At 39.9% G+C, this 17179-nt stretch overlaps 1 protein-coding gene across 2 annotated transcripts in view; it reads right to left on the bottom strand.

Annotated features, from left to right (window-relative positions):
• Positions 1-943: 943 nt before the first annotated feature.
• The window catches only part of Sparcl1 (SPARC-like 1 (hevin)), a 39028-nt gene continuing 22792 nt past the window's right edge, over positions 944-17179 (bottom strand). For both annotated transcript variants that reach the window (XM_013029845.1, XM_013029846.1), the window contains exons 6-11: positions 16506-16624; positions 15680-15800; positions 14359-14495; positions 9868-10016; positions 8589-8737; positions 944-1414 (exon numbers count right to left, since the gene is read on the bottom strand). In XM_013029845.1, the coding sequence (XP_012885299.1) occupies positions 1386-1414; positions 8589-8737; positions 9868-10016; positions 14359-14495; positions 15680-15800; positions 16506-16624 (704 nt within the window). In that variant the 3' untranslated portion in view covers positions 944-1385. The remainder of the gene's footprint in view (positions 1415-8588; positions 8738-9867; positions 10017-14358; positions 14496-15679; positions 15801-16505; positions 16625-17179) is intronic.

Below are 17179 nucleotides of genomic sequence, written 5' to 3'. Positions count from 1 at the left end.
CCTTTTTGTTTACCTTTACGGTTCGTGTGCGCGCATGCATGCGCACTTGTACCAATCTTGGAGCTTGAGCCTTGAACTCGGGGCCCGAGTGCTGTCCCTGAGGTTTCTGCTCAAGGCTAGCCATCTACCTCTTGAGCCACACATTTACTTCATTTTTTGTTGTTGTTTTCTTTTTCTTTTTGTTTTGCTTTTTGGCTAATTGCAGATAAGAATCTCCTGGACTTTTCTATCCAGGTTGGATTAGAGTTGCAATCCTCAAATGTTAACCTCCCTCAGTAGTAAGGATTACAGACATGATGAGCCAGTGGCACCCAGCTATTTACCTTTATTTTGAGAAAAAGAAACTAGACATTTTGCAGAGCCTCTGGCTCCAAACATCATGCACAAATGTAAAGAGATACAATTAAGTGGACTGAGCAATGTTACAATCATCCACATTTTTAATTTTAAGTTGGTTAAAAATCATTTGAATTCATTTTCTCAAGTTTAAACTCACATCATGTTGGAGGACATTCATGAGCAGCTAGTATTTTATTACTGGTTATTCTTTACCATGGAAAATGTCTCCTTATTCATTTTTTTTTCTTTTTGGTGCTGGTACTGGGGCCTGAACATAGGTCCTTGCACAACTTACCCATGGTTAGTGTTCTACACTTAAGCCATACCTCCATTTCTGGCTTTTTGCTAGTTAACTGGAGAGAAGAGTCTTGGGCTTTTTTTTTCTTGGGTTGGCTTTAAACTGTGATCCTCAGATCTTAGCCTCTGGAGTAGCTGGGATTTCAGGAGTGAGCCACTAGCATCTGGTATATCTTGTACTTTTTGTCCAATTTCATTCACTTTATTTTCAAGTAGTAAGGTCTAGGATGCACAATTACAATTTGCTATGAAGTATACTCTTTGGGTTGGGCTTTGACATTTGATTATCAAAAAACTTGAATAGGCCTTTGGAATTTTATAGACTCTTTATTACATTATTAAGATATTCAATGTGATACATGTTAATCATAAAATGCCATGTTCCATTTTCTTGAAGTATATGTGATGTTATGGACAATATGAACACATAATGTTTTTCAAGTTTTATAATTAGTAATTACCTTAAAAGTTAATGTAGCAAGTGAAATTACTGTGAGTCAAACTCTTATTCTAAAATAGTGTGCATTTCTTCTATGTATATTGACTTAACTTCATTTTATGGTTTTATTTCATAAGGTAATTTGCATGCTCAGTGCATATATTTCATTATCAAGCAATTGCTCTCATTGTCTTCTCTTACATGCAAATATTTTGCTAAATATAAATCTACTAATCTCCTAGCTGCATGAATTTCAGACGTGCTTAAAAGAGGAGGATGTTGGAAAGCTTGAGTTCTTCCAAATCTGATTTCAGAACAAGAGGTTTTCATCTATGTCTTCTGTAAAAACAAAAACAAAACAAAACTTTTAGAATGTTGTTAGAGAAGTAGCATAAACAATCAGTGTCATATCTAGGAACTACGGAAATGCTTAGAAACATGATTCTCAGTCCCAATATATCATCAACATCACCTAAGAAAATTCTTATGTCGAAAAATGAACTTTACAACTTTGGTGCGGGGGGGTGGGGGGCGAGGGGAGGGGAAGCTGGGAAGGGATGGGAAGGGGAAACAAAGGAGGAGGCTACAGTGCTTGATAAGAAATATACTCATTATCTTGCCCATGTAATTGTAACCCTTCTGTACAGTATTTTCACAATAAAACAAAAGAAAATTTGAAAATGTATTTTCTTTTTTTATGTTCTTGTTCATATTTTTTCCTCTTTTATGAGCACATGTTAATTGTAGAAAACGATGGATTTCATTATGACATATTCATATATATATATATATAATATACTTCTCACCTCCATTTCCTTCTCTTTTTTTATGTTTTTGGTCTGGGGCTTGAACTCTGGCTGGGCCTGGGCGCTGTCCCTGCACTCTTCAGCTCAAGGAAAACGCTCTACCACTTGAGCCACAGTGCCACTTCCAGTTTTCTAGTGGTTTATTAGAGATAAGAGTCTCACAGACTTTCTTTCCCAGGCTGGCTTTGAACCGCGATCCTCAGATCTCAGCCTCCTGAGTAGCTAGGATTACAGGCGTGAGCCACTGGTTCGCCGTTTTCTTCTCTTGTCCCACATCCACCACTGGTCACCTTCCTTTCCCCAATAGTGCTCCTACTACTTTCATGTCTTTTAAAAAAGATTCCACATGTGAAACAAAAGATGTAATGCCTTCTAACTCTGACTTATTTTTGCTGATCTCCAGTTCTATCCATATTCCTCAAAATGGCATTATTTTGTTGTTCTAAGTGGCTAAATAAAAATCCCATTGTATATATAGGTCACACACATATGCATACATTCAATTTGCATAAATTAATTGTATAAAGGGCTTTTATCATGATATTTCCATATGTGCATATGATAATGTAGTGTGGGGGGAGGGGCTTGATCTCAGGGCCTGAGTGCTATCCCTTAGCTTTTTGCTCAAGGCTGGAATTCTACCACTTGAGTCACACAGCTCCACTCCCAGCTTTTCCTTACTTTGTGTACCCAGGAAATTGCAGACATCTAAACCATGGCATGTCTCCTGAGTGCATTGAAGGGCAAGGGAATCAAACAAATACTGATGTTTGTGCCAGAGGAGCAGAATTGAGGCACCTGCCACTTTCTTCAGGACCTTCAAGTCCCACCTAGCCGTAAACCACCCTATGTGAGGGAGGAAGCTGGGAAACCAAGCAATCTTCCAGCCTTGGGCTCAGGGCTCAGTCCAGCCCTGCAAGCAAATGCATGTAGCAGAGAGATAGTTCTGCAGGTCGAGCAATCTGCTGGCCACAGGCTCTGACTCAAAGCTCTCTCCCTAGTAATCACTAGGTCACTGTAGCCTCCACAGCCTCAGCTCCCTTATGCTTAAACTTCTCAGAGGGTCTACATCTATCTCTCCCACTTACTGCTTCTTGTGGCATCTTCTATCTAACCCAGCAGCAATGTCCCCATTGTAGTGACTGTTCCTTGTCTTCAGGTCTCCAGAGTACTCAATGTCAAACAATAAGCTCATCTCAAGAAGGTACCTGGCTATAATACTTCAATGGGGAGACACGTAAGCCTTTACCGTTAGCCTTTGCAAAGGAGAACTCATTAGCCCATTAAATCCCCCCCACTGGACTTAAGGCTTGTGAAAAACATGAGCTTATTCTGTGGCTAGGACGACCAATCAATTGTCATCAGGGCTTCCTGGCTTGCATTGTGGTTGTAGCTTTAGTCTTTCTCCCTTACCCCTGACTGGGAGCCAGTATTGAAGCTCTGGGCTGCTTTCCTACTTTTCTTTACATGCTGCTCTGTTTCTGAAACCTCTTTCATCCTTCCTGTTGCTTTTCATTTCTTGCTCTGGAATATAGGTCTTTTGTTAATCTGCCATCTTCCAGGAAGTCCCTTCACTCTAAAAATATATATTTTTACTCACTTATTCGTATTCATAATCATTCATATTCACAATCACTTCCTTGCTTCTGGATTTAGAATCACTATTTGTAACAAATAGGCAACTCTCCACATAGTTGTAATACAGTTGAGAATTATTGATAGAGGAAGGGAAGATTAAGGGGCAAGAAGCCCAGTCAAAAGTGCCAACTATGCTAATCTGTAGGGAAAATTAAAATATAACACACAATGGCAGTTCAAACATGCCTCTAACTGAGTAACTTGTAGAAGAACTTGTTTCCACATGGATAGAAGAAGACAGCATCCTGTAACGCATTAGAGACCACTCCTACTGCCTTAGATCACCAGCTATACTTGGGTATATTTTCTCAGTAACAGTTCAGCACCTGTCTACAGCAGATTAATTTGAAATACTCTAAACTAGTACCCTGTTTTAGTTACAAGATAATTTTCCTGTCCAGATATAATAAGTCTTTATCTAGACCAGAAAGTATGTAAATATAGACTTCAATATTATATTTCTTTGAATACTTGTTTCACTTGTAAAAGAAAGATACTATTCATTACTTTTAAGTTTATATTTACACACTTATTTTTTTGTCTTTTTTCTCTGTTGTTCAGACTAGAAAGATAATTTCTGTTGATTTATGTGTGTGTGTGTGTGTGTGTGTGTGTGTGTGTGTATGTGTGTGTGTGATGGTTCTGGGGCTTGAACTTAAGACCTGGTCACTGTCCTTGAGCTTTTCTACTCAGGACTAGCATTTTATTACTTGAGCCACAGCTCCACTTCTGGCTTTTTGGTGGTCACTTAGAAATAAGCATCTCATGAACTTTCCTGCTTGGACTGGCTTTGCTTCACAATCCTCATATCTCAGCCTCCTAAATAGCTAGGATTACAGCAGGAGCCACCAGTGCCTAGCTCTGTTGACTTTAAAATGAATTCCTTTACCCATGTTCAAAATTTCCTCTGACTTTCTCAAGACTACTCTTCTATTTTCCTCTTTTTATTTATACTCTATTTTTACGTTATTTTTTAAGCCAGCATCTTTTCTTCAACATTTAAGTATTTTATATATTCAGTGCCTAAAACTATGTGGACCATAAGTGACTACTAAGTAAGTGAATGAATGGATTTCTCAAGCCTCTTTTATTGTAATACTTCCTCCAGCTCTATATCTCCACCCAGCTCTTTACCCTTCACTCTTCATTTATTCTCATCTCCCATTCCTTCTCAATCTATAGAATCTGCTTTCATCTTTGCTATTCTATCAAAACTACTCTTATTGAGACCCCCAGGATACCCTTAGTTCTACAGCCAATGAACGTTCAGTCTTTGTATATGGCATAGTCAATTTCTTCTTCCTCTATAAAACACCTCTGTGGATATACTCCAGTTTTCTTCCGAACTTTCAGGAGTTACTGCATAATCTCCTTAGTAAACTTCTCTTCCTCTATCCTTCAAGATGTTTCTCAGTGTTCAACTCTAGACCCTTTTTCATCTAACTTACCAAAATTTCCTTGTCATATTTACTATCTTTCCTGGCATCAATTTCTCTCTGTATGCTAGTAAACTCCAAATATGTTTCATTTCCAAAACTCTGCCTTCAAAGGCAAACAAATATATTCAACTACCAATGGGACATTGTCCCCATCTTATCCAAAAAGAATTTTCATTGACCTCAAGTCTGCTTCTGTCCTTGGTTTTTCTCTCTAAGTAGAATTGCCTTTAGTTATTCTGCTTGGCCTGAGTCAGAAAACAAGGCATTGTACTTCTCTTTCTGTGCTGTTTGCCCCCACATGTTTTCCACCAGCCATTGCCTTCTTAGTTCTATATGCTGTACATCTTGAGAATGATTTATTAAAATATATCTTGACTATGTTCTCTTTCCCCAAAATTTCCCTCTGGGTCCAGTTAACGTCAACTTGTCTGAATTATCACAACTTCTCAGCTGTTCTCTGGTTTCTCCATGATGTTGCCCGAGGACTCTTTCTTGAATTCAAACCCAGAGAAATCACTGTGTTATTGGGTAATCCCTCAGCACTCTTAGAATAATGTCTTTGATTGAGCTAGTAGGACCTGTATGATCTAATTCACCATATTAGTCTCACTGGAAGGATTTCCTAAAGATTAACATGGAGAGATGTCATACATGGTACGCCATGGGTGCTAAGTACATAAAGACTCCTTTGCCACTTAATTGAACTCCATCGTTACCTGATGACAAAGCTAGGATATTTGGATACCAATCCCATCTAGTGCTCATTATAGGCAGACACATTCAGGAAACCATTGACTAAAAAATTGTGATTTCCTGTGAATTTCTCAGCCTTGAGGAAAAAGAAGGGTATACTTATAGATTGTTTTTTTTTTTGTTGCCTTCCCTAGTTATACCCCAAAGCTACAATTTGTTTACTTATTCTCACTGAATAATATCTATTTCATTGGCTTTTTTAATGTGCTAATTTTTTTTCTTTCTTGAAAATAGCATAATAACAACCAAACCACAGGGTATAAACAAGATCATTAAGAGCTTTGCAAGTCACTGGATTTTGTAAGCCTTTCCTGCTCCTCCTAGACAACCTCCCGACCCAGGGGCCAGGCGAGCTGATGTCCTGTAGAGCTTCCAGGAGTTCTGCAAAAGCCCAACTATTTCCCTTAAATGGATGGCCTCTATTCAAGTTTGTCTTTTTTATCAGGCCTCTAAAACCACATGTCCTATAAAAGGGCATTCAGAAAGATGTCCTATCCTGCCAAGTTCTTCGCTCCTGATAATGATGGGGTGAGCAGGGTGGGTGGAGCTGTGCTTGGGTAGGTTTCATCTCTTTTAAGTAGGGAAGTTAGAAAACACAGCTATGACCTATTTTTAGGCACATAAGTGAGTTTATATAAGTACTTTGCTTGTTGAATAGAGGTTACAAAGGTAATTTGGCTTTTTTTTGTCAGTCTAGGCCTTAATAGCTTACTAATTTTATATCAGTGCTAATATGGTCCAGTTTCCAAGATAGTTGCCAGTAATCCCCCACTCCTTATTGTCTGTGGTCTTCTCCCACAATTACAAAGCCCCCCTCTCTTATTCTCTCTCCTCTCCCCTCTCTCTCTGAAGAAAAGCTTCTTGCAGGCGCTAGATGAGTGAGTCAAAGCAGCTTCTTCATTCCTTGCTGAGACATGCTGGCTGATAGCATCCCAAGGTCCTAAGACTCGATTCTAACACAGAGCCATTCAAATAAGCTACTTCCAGATTTCTGACCCTTGAAAATTGAATAGAATTTGAAATGCTAAATTCAGGATAATCTGTTATATTGCAGAGACCGTGAATACACAAAATAAAAATAGATACTGATAAAAATAATGTTTTTCCACTATTTGTATTACTTTCATAGACTAGTATTGTAGAGGTAAAGGACTAACTCTTTCTGCTGACCCATTTATGAAGAAATAACTACCTCTGCATACTCTCAGTTCATTTTTTGTGTTGCTACTGGGGCATGAACTCAGAGCCTGGGCATTGTCCCTTAACTTTTTTGCTCAAGGCTGGAGCTCTAGCTCTTGAGACACTGCTTTATTTCTGGCTTTTTGGTGGTTAATAAGTGTTTCATGAACATTACTGCCTGGGCTTTGAACTGTGACCTTCAGATCTCAGCTTCCTAAGTAGCTTGGATTATAGGTGTGAACCACTGGTGCCCAGAATACTCTCAGCTATTGCTAAGTTTGAGCCATTATATGATGAGTAGTTTTTACACCAAAGGTCACCCAGATTACCTTTGTTTGAGAAATTCTGATGAACTAGCTTTTCTTCACAACTTGGATGCAAATTCAGTATGTCATAACAGGATGTTAGAAAGTGAATTTACATCTATAAAGCCTCTGCCTTGGGATTTTCACACTCCCTATTGAGTTACATTCTGTGAGCAGTTTCAATATTTAGGTTTTGGACATATGTCATAGTATGACTATTGAAAACATGTTAGCTCATAAAAGTCAACTATTAAGCAAAGAAAAAGAAGTAGATTAAGACATAACCTGCCCTAACAATGTCTAAATTTAAATCCCTCTATTGTAAGAATAGAGAAAGAATTTATTTACCCTTTACCCCATGAAGATACAGCAATGGGTTGTTTTAGATTAAAGAACAGGATATGGGCACAATTTGTGGTATAAGATGCAGTTGTCCATGGGTTGGCAATGAATCTAAGATGTCTTCTGATACCTCCCATTGTCCAAAACAGGTGTGCAGTTTCACTCCCCACATAAGCATTTGAAAAGTATGACTTCTACTCAGGTTAAGGAAGGAGGTAAAATAAAGTTTTCTGAAACATGGCTCAACTCTCTGAGTTCACATTGCATTGACAGGCTTAACCAGCTGCTGAGACCTTAATACGTATTCATGCTTGCTACCCTCCAAAACCAGACTGTCTTACTGGCAGCCAGAAATGACCTTACAGATGATATAATTGGGGAGAGGGAAAGAGAATGATGGATGATATCAAATATCAAAACACATGAATTGGAAGTATGAAGACAGCATGAGGAAAGTAAGCAGGAGGGACAGAAGATGGAGAAGGAGAAATAGAGGAGGATAATGTGAGTTAATTATAACACATAAGCGAATCACCATGGTAAACTTTCTTTATGCAATTAATAGTTGTAATACATGGGTAAAAAAGAATGGCAGGGAAGTCAGTGGGAGCAAGGAGGGTGAAGGAGGGTGAATAGGGTTGAAGTATTATATATATCATATATAATATAATATATTATATTATATATAAAGTATTATATATATATATATATATAACCAGAACAGTGAAACTTGTTGACACTGTTTGAAGAAGGGGACAAGAGAGATAAAGTAGAGTAATCAAGGGGTAAATTCGATCGGGATACATTGTATGGATGTATTGAAATGTCATAACGAAATCCTGCCTTGGGCAGCTACTATACACTGGTGAAACTGTAGGAATAATGACCCTGCATTGACAGTCTATGCATGAAGTAGTCGTAGTGGAACACTACCATCGAATGGCTCTCCATTTCTACTAGAAAATCCAGTGGGATGCCTCTCCCAGGCCTGCGGGGCTCAGGGTTTATTTGGGGGAAGACAATACCCTCCTTGAGCCCATAATACATTTACCTTCTTTAATTCCAAAGCAGTGGCCCCACTCCTTCAAGGTGATGTGCTTATCTTTGTTGGGGTCGCACTCCTCAAAGAAGCGGGTTATACAGTGCTCCAGGGGCACCAGCGATGCTCGCAGAGGAGCCAGCTCGGAATGGGTCAAGACTCTGCAAGGAGAAACACGGCAGCCTGTTACTGAGCATCTTATCCATGCAGATTTCAGAGGGCTATTGGCCTTCCTCAGGATGGCTGTAGATACCAAATAAATAGGAGACAGGTGAACATCAGCACACTTTCTCTTTTCACTGGAAACTCAGTGTTTCCCACTTCAAGGTATAAATGGACACACAGCAATCATGCTTATACAGCCAGGTGCTTACTCCCTGTCCTAGATTGTTCCAGATGTAAGCATGTGACCCAAGTTGGGCCAATCAAATTATCTTGAGAATTTATGATCAAGAAAGAGAAAAGTAGAGTCTTTATAGGAAGTGGGACCTTTATATATAAACTTGGGAGCTGAAACATAATCATATTCTGTTCTTTTTTTCTTAGCAATATCAAAGTTTGAACTATGGGATTTGAACTCAGAGCATGAGGGAAGCACATCTTAAGCCCTTTTGGCTTTAGTTTATTTTTCAGATAAGATCATGTACTTTTGTGCATGGTCAACCTTGAATTTCAATTCTTCTATCTTGGTCTCTTGAATATCTGGAATTACAGATGTGAATCACCATGACTAGTTAAATTTTTCATTAACATTGTGTGTGTGTGTGTGTGTGTGTGTGTGTACACTGGCACACACACCTACTGGTACCAGAGCTTGAACTCAAGCCCTCACACTCAATCAGCTTTCTTGTTCACAAATGGCATTCTATTACTAGAGCTACACCTCCAGCCTAGTATTTTGCTAGTTAATTGGAGATGACATCTCCCAGACTTTACTTGGACTGGCTTTGAACCATGATTCTCCAGGTCTCATCCATGCAGGGAGCTAGGATTACAGGCCTAAGCCACTGGTGCTTGGCTTTCTTACTAACTTTGTATCCAGGCTGTCCTTGAACTGAGATTTTTCCCATTTTGTCCTCCTGCATAGCTGGCATTATAGAAATGCAGCACCATACTTGGCCTTATTATTTTGAAGGCAGTTCTATCCTTAGATTCTTATATTCATGATTGTTGATCATCTTATTGTTCTCAAATGAAACCTGGAAATTTCTTGATTCTATTTTAATTTCTGTGTTGCATAGATATCATTATATAAGAGAGTGACCAAGTAGTAGGGACGTAGAGTTTTTACCTGTCCTTGGGATGCTGGTCAAGCTCATTAAACTGCCAGTGTACAGGATACACATACATGTGGTAGTTCTTCTTGAAGTCCCTTAGGAGAAGTTCAATGGGATGGTCCCCAGCCAAGAGTCTCTTTTCATCCAGGTAAATTTTCTTGACCTGGGATTAAGAAGGAAGAAGACAGTCAAAGCATCAGACAAGTGTAATGGAAGTGTGACTTATTAACATTTACTTGAAGGTTAACAATAACATAACAAAGGAGACCATGTCCCACACAAAATAATGCCTTCTAATGATCTCTGTGTGTGTGTGTGTATGTGTGTGTGTGTGTGTGTGTGTGTGTGTGTGTGTGTGAGAGTTGTAGGGCTTGAACTCTAGGCTTGGGCACTGTCCCTCAGCTCTTCAGTTCAAGGCAAGTGCTCTACCATTTGAGCCACAGCACCACTTCCAGTTTTCTGGTGGTTACTTGGAGATAAGAGTCTCACTGACTTTCCTGCCTGGGCTGGCTTTGAACCAAGATCCTCAGATCTCAGCCTCCTGAGTAGCTAGGATTATAAGCATGAGCCACCAGTGCCCAGCTTAATGTCTTCTAATTAATATCATGGGTTTTCTTTTCTCTTTCATTCTTTCTTGCTTGCTTGCTTGCTTGCCTGCCTGCCTGCTTGCCTTCCTTCCTTTCTTCCTTCCTTCTTTCCTTCCTTCCTTCTTTCTTTCTTTTCTTCCTTTCCATTTTTGTCTTTCTTTTCTCTCTCTGTTCCTTTCTTCCTTTTTCTCCTTCCTTCCTTTCTCTTGCTCTCCCTCCTTCCTTTCCTTCCTTCCTTCCTTCCTTCCTTCCTTCCTTCCTTCCTTCCTTCCTTCCTTCCTTTTCTCTTTGGTGCTGTTATTGGAGTTTGAACTCAGGACTTGGGCTCTTCTTGATTTTTTTTCTGTCCAAGGTTGGTGCTCTACTATTTGAGCCACACCTCCAATTCTGGCTTTTTGCTGGTTAAGTGGAGATAAGAGTCTCATGGACTTCTCTGTCACGGCTAACTTTGAATTGCGATCCTCAGCTCTCAGCCTCCTGAGTAGCCATTTTATAGGCATGAGCCACCACACCTGGCTCACAGCTTTTCATCTGTTGTTTTTTTTTTAATGTGTGTATGTTATAGTTTTTGTGTAACAGCTACAACTCATGGTTTTCAATAGAAACTTAAGTCTTTTAATCTTTCTTCTTTAACAAAGAAAATCTGTAGCACATTCCTTAAAACCATGAGAAGTGTCTTAATAAAAAAAGGCTGAACTGATTTAGGCAAAATGTTTGATTATTTAGTAAAACGTCTATTCCTTTCATACTAGCATACTCTATTTTTAATTCTTTCTGTTTCCACCCAGTCCTTGCTGAGTCTCAGCTTAGCTCTGCTCAATTGCTGCTTGGCTATCCCCTGTTCCCTTGTTAAAAGTCCCTTTTTCCTACTTCGTGATCTCAAGGCTGTCTGACACAATGTGTTAAGGACAGGAAGCATGCGAGAATAATGCATATGAAACTCTCATTCCCATGGCCGAATCTGCCAACTTACTTTCTGTGCTGCTAATCCAAGCCTTCTTATCTAGCTGGAACACTTACTCAGTAACAATCTGTAGCAGTTGGCTATAGACTCTGTCTTTAAAAAAATATTTTTTATTATCTTTAGGTAGTAGTATTTTTCCTTCTTTACTAGATTATTGCCAGAAATATAGAAATGTCTTCTAGCATCTCCCACTAAAAGACTAGGCTCCTGAACTTTCTCCTCTAGCTTCTATTCTGTTTCCCTTTAATTCTCAAAAGTATTCTCTCTACTGCTGCTTCTCTATTTTTCCTCCTTTACTTTCTTCTCTCTCCTTATGACAGTTTCTCTGTGTAGGCCAGTCTGGTTTCATACTTATGATTCTCCTAAATACTGGGATTACAAGTATATACTACCATACTAGGATTTCTTGAACCCCATTTGTACAAACTGCCATCTCCCAAACCCACCGTACTGTCACAGAAACAGCTCCTGTCAAAGACAAATATGATCTATGATGACTACATGCTAAATCAGTGACATTGTTAATATCCATTCCACTTCTTCTCCCATCCCCCTCCTTCCTTCCCTCTCTTCTTTTCTCCTGCCTTCCTTCCTTCCCTCCCTCCCTCCTTTCCACCATTCTTCCCTCCCTCCCTCCTTTCCACCATTCTTCCCTCCCTCCCTCCTTTCCACCATTCATCCCTCCCTCTTTCTCTCCCTCTTTATCTCTCTTTCTTCTTTCTTTCTTTCTTAGCCCTTGTTTCCCCATTCATAATACAGACCAGGTACAGGGCCTGGGATGAGGTGTATATGGGGTAAGTTTACTCTGTCTCCTCTTTCTATACAGTCAGTGTAAGAACACAGCCTGTGGTAAGCACCCAGAGGCCTCTTCCTTCCTTCCTTCCTTCCTTGCTTTCTTTCCTTTCTTCTGTCTGTCTCTTTTGATGGTATGGGGGTTGAGCTTAGAACTCTGATCCCCACATTTATCAGGAAGTCCTCTACTACTTGACACCAGTCCTCAACCCTTCCTTCTCTTTTCTTCATAGAACATTTTATAGTATTTGGCATGCTTTATGCAAATATTTTCTGATGAGGTTGTATTTATATTCAACTATGTACTTATCTGTCTCTTTGCCTTGAATGTAAGCTTGTAGAGGCAGAAATATTGTTTGCTTCTTAGCTGTACCTTCAAAACTCCAATAAATTCTTGGCACCTAAGATACACTCAATAACTAGCAAATGAATGTGGTTTTTTTGAAATCAATATTTTGCACTTAAAAATTTAATGTATGTATTACTGACATTGGACTGATGGATTTTCCCCGCATCATTCATCTATGTCTGCCCTGTGAGTATGGGCCTGATATAGTTTGGATCTAATGTCCCCCAAAGGCCTATGATTTGGACAACCCCAGTTTTTGGCATTATTGGGAAGTAGTAGAACCTTTAAAAGGAAGGGCCCTGCTGGAAGTCTCCTGGTTAAGTGGGATCCCCACCAAAAAATTAAGGTATCCGAGTTACTATTCACTGGCAGAAAAGTTCCTTCTGTTGTCTAGCGTCAGTTCCTCCTGCTGCAGGAAACTTACTCTCTCCTCTGAGCCCCTTTCCCTTGGAAAAGAAGGCTATCCATGGGAACAAAAACTGTGAAATTAGAAACATCCTTACTAAAAAAAAAAAAAAAAAGCAAAAAAAGCAAACATCTCTTCTTCTCTCAAGCTTCCCAGGCTGGCAGCTTTGCAGTTTACCACACACTTTGCTGAAGGCCACTGACAGACAACCTTGAGGCTTATCACCAGCTGTACGGAGTTGCTTACTGAGAGCTTACAATAAAAATCATTTTTCAGTGCACCCCCAACCATGGAAATGAGTTTCTAATGTTTTGAGATTTAAAATAGACTACCCCTACCCAAGATTATGTTTTGACTTCTGTTATCAAAGGATATGCTTTGACTTTTTGTATTGATAGTATCAGTCATGCTGACTAGGTCAAGATTATGTTTTGCCTCAGCTCTAATGACTCACAGCTATGTTTTGCTTCTTGCTTTGGTAAACATCACCTAAGTGAAACCCCTTCCTATCCTAGCTACTCAGGAGGCTGAGATCTGAGGATCGCCTTTCAAAGCCAGCCGGGGCAGGAAACTCTGTGAGACTCTTATCTCCAATAAACCACTAGAAAACCGGAAGTGACACCGTGGCTCTAGCGGTAGAGCGCTCGCCTTGAGCTGAAGAGCGCAGGGACAGTGCCCAGGCCCAGAGTTCAAGTCCCACAACCGACAAAAAACAAAAACCCCAAAAATCTCCCATGAAAAGCCAACAGGGCTGTTCCCCAACGCTCTACAAGCTAGGGACAGACGCCATGTGGCAAATAAAAGGCTTCCAGCCAGTTTGAGTGCTGGTGACTCCTTTCGCCCATCATGGGTTCAAGTTCTGCCGGCTCTGGGAAGTTGGGATGCTTCAGCAGGGGGCATACTTTGATCCCTCCCCTTCTTTCCTTTTGTTTCCCAGCCTACCAGGAGGTAAGCAGCTAGCCCCATCATGTGCTTCCTTTCACGATGTGTGGCCTCAACACAAGTCCCAAAGAAATGGAGCCAATAAAGCAATCATCTTCACAACGCTGGGCCAAAATAAGCCTTTCTTCTTTTTAAGTTTCCTTAGCCTAGGTATTTGTTACAGTAATGGGCTGACCAACACAGGACCTGGCAATATAAATGATGAGTGTTGGTTAATACTGCTCAATTAATTAACAGCTTGCTCTGGATATGAATTAAAGAGCCTGTTGAGTAGGATGGGCAGTTTGGCAGTGTCCCCGGTCTTGTGGCATGAACGGTAACCACTACTCGAATGTTAACCTGTGTAAGCTAATCAGGTGTGGGGAGGTAAAGTGGGCTCCCGCCGCTGTGCAGAGGTTACTCTGGTCAACACACCACTTTTTCCCCTTAAGCCCTAGCAGCAGAGTTTACCCATGAATCACTTACTTTACTTCTCTGTTTCTCATTTAGATGTCCCGCATGTTTAGGATTTGGTTCATAAAGCTGCACGAGAATATTCTTGAGCCAGTCTCTCATCCGTAGGGGAAACTGAGCCACTTCAAAGTCCGTACAAACAGGAATAGCTGTAATAAGCAGAAAATACATTGTGATCTTTGGGCTTTACCCTATGGCAAATTCTCATAATAGGAGCTTAGCCACTCCTGGCGATGGACAGAGCAGACTCAACTGCCCACTCTTATGGCCTAATGGTATTGCCTGGAGTGTTTTAAACACATACAAACTGTCAGATTTGGTGAAAAGAAATGGTGAGTTCATTGGTCTGGGGTGAGGAACAGAACCTGGACATCAGGGTGTTTTTAAAGTTCTGAAAGTAATTTCGATGTGCAGCTAGTTCTCCCTAGGAGAACCAGGGGACTGGAATATAAAAGTGGAGTATCTAGTAACTAGAAGCAGAGGAATAGATTGGGCTTAATGTACACTCTCAGAACAAATCATGCTAAACCAAAGCCTATTACTCTATCCTGCTCCACGGCCACTCCCATGGACAGGAGGGCTCTGCTCCTCAGAGCCTCCACAGGGCTCATCTTTTATGGTGATTATCTTTACAAAAAGCTTCACACGAAGTTTGTGTGGCAAACTCAGAAGAAAGCATGGAGAGCCATCTACAGATCTTAGGAGCATCTTCCCAGAAAGCACAAGGATGTTTTATCTCATTTCAGTGGATAAAACAAGTCATGTGACAACACCTAATATCAACAGAGCTGACAAGTTTAATTCTCTCCTGTGTCTGGAAGGAAAAAAGAACCCAAAACATGACTGAATGCTGCTAATGTGGAGAATCATTTACTAGCCACAAGAGCCAAACACAATTGAGAGCATCCTGGGGAAGGAAGACAACTTAAAAAAAAAAAAAAACTTCTGGAAGAATAAAACATTTTGGCAAAGATTTTAATTGGGAAGAGAGAAAATAATTTAGCAAAACCCCAGTATTTCATGTCTACTAAGTGGATCACATTATCATGGTGTTTCTGATCCCTGGCTCCATGTTAGAATTGTCTAGGTTACTTGAAAAACAAATGAAAGAAACAAAATTAGTGTTCCAACTCAATCCAAATAAAACAGTCTCCTATGATTAAGGCCTGGGGTTTGCTTTTATGCTTTGTCTTTCCAGTTGATTTTAGTGGGCAGCCTGAGTTCATGACTCTATCAGTGTTTTGTTGGTTTGCATCTATAGGATCCATTCATGTATGGATTTCCCCCTAAACCCTCCCAGAAATGGTGGCTGGTGGGAGTGAGGGCATCATACATTTGCAGGCTCCAAAATAATCCAGCTGCAGTTGGTGTCCCTTTTTGGTCCCCTCAAGTCTGCATTTAGTAGCAAACAGATGACAAGAACTTGCGTAGGTCTGGTTGTCAGTGCCACAAGCCTAGAGGACACGAAAAAAAGTGGATAGAGACAAAATTGCTCATTGTAAAGTGCTCTGATCATGAAAGCTTATAATATGTCACAGATGTAGTCAGATAGATGATACTATTAAAATAAAATCCTTTGGTTTGGCACAAATATCAATTTATATCAAAGGTGATGGCAATTTAGTTCTCAATAAGTTCAGTAGAATGGAGAATAGAAAATTTTAGAATGCGTTCTAGTGCCCAACTACCAGCATTATATTACGTGGCATAGTTAAAATACTTTGATTAGGCTGGCATTTGGTATAGATAAATATTCCATTCATTATTAGATAATGTAGAGAGGTACTTTAAAAATAGTAACTTTCAGCTGAGCACCAATGGCTCCCACTTGTAATCCTAATTACCAAGAAAGCTGAGACCTTGAAATCATAGTCTGAAGGTAGCCTCGGCAAAAGAGTCTATGAGACTCCTTCTCTAATTAACTAGCAAAAATCTAGGCTAGAGGCATGACTCAATTGGTAGAGTACCAGCTGTGAGCAAGCAAGCTGAGCAAGTGTCAGACCTTGAGTTTAAGCCCTGGTTGTAATAAATTAAAAACGCAAATGCAAACTATTATTTTAATACAAATCCCACGTATTGCCATACATCCTGAACACATGGATCTCGTTCAATCCCTAGCTTCTTGATGTATCTTAAGGATTGCTTGGTGGAATACTTACTTGGTCAAGGAGTTTTGCTGGGGGACAAGTCGCTGGATCTTGGCACACACAGTGTGCTTTTCCCTGTGGCTCTGCCTTGCAAATGTGCCCTCTCTTACATTGGAAGTTCATGCAGGAATCTAATGGAAAAGTTTGGAAAAGGAGCACAAAGTGAAAGCAAATTCAGCTGACAAGCAGCTTCCTTTTCATTAATATGAGAGAAAATTTGAAATGTTGCAAATATGAAAAACTTAAAGGGGGAAGATATTATACACTGTTTTCATTGGTGAACTAATTTCTAAATAGAACCTTTTGGCCCCAGACTTTTGCAGTATAGTTTTGATTTCTCTTGGAATAGTTTTTATCAGAGATGCAATAAGAATAAAAAAAAAGAGATGCAATAAGAATTAGCAGCGCCTATTGGTTTGCCTGAGACAGCCAGAGTCTGAAAATACCTAGGGAACTGTTGTTGAAAATCACTCAGCAGTTAAATAAGCCATGAGATTTTGTGTTGAAATTTAAGTTGTTTGTGATTGGGGTAGGAAGTAGGCCCTTAGTTGAGTATAGGATTTAAATTCATGAATAATTTATAGATTTGAGAATAAAGGTAGAATTAATTCTTCCCAGAAGCAAAAGGATATAGTTGGGAAGAGCCTAACTTTTTCCTAATATTGAAACAGAACTCCCAGTTAGTA

Source organism: Dipodomys ordii, unplaced genomic scaffold (genome assembly GCF_000151885.1).
Source record: "Dipodomys ordii isolate 6190 unplaced genomic scaffold, Dord_2.0 Scaffold123, whole genome shotgun sequence".
NCBI classification, from domain to species: Eukaryota; Metazoa; Chordata; class Mammalia; order Rodentia; family Heteromyidae; genus Dipodomys; species Dipodomys ordii.
The sequence above is the reverse complement of the archived record's forward strand: the minus strand, read 5'-3'. Positions and strand labels throughout refer to the sequence as shown.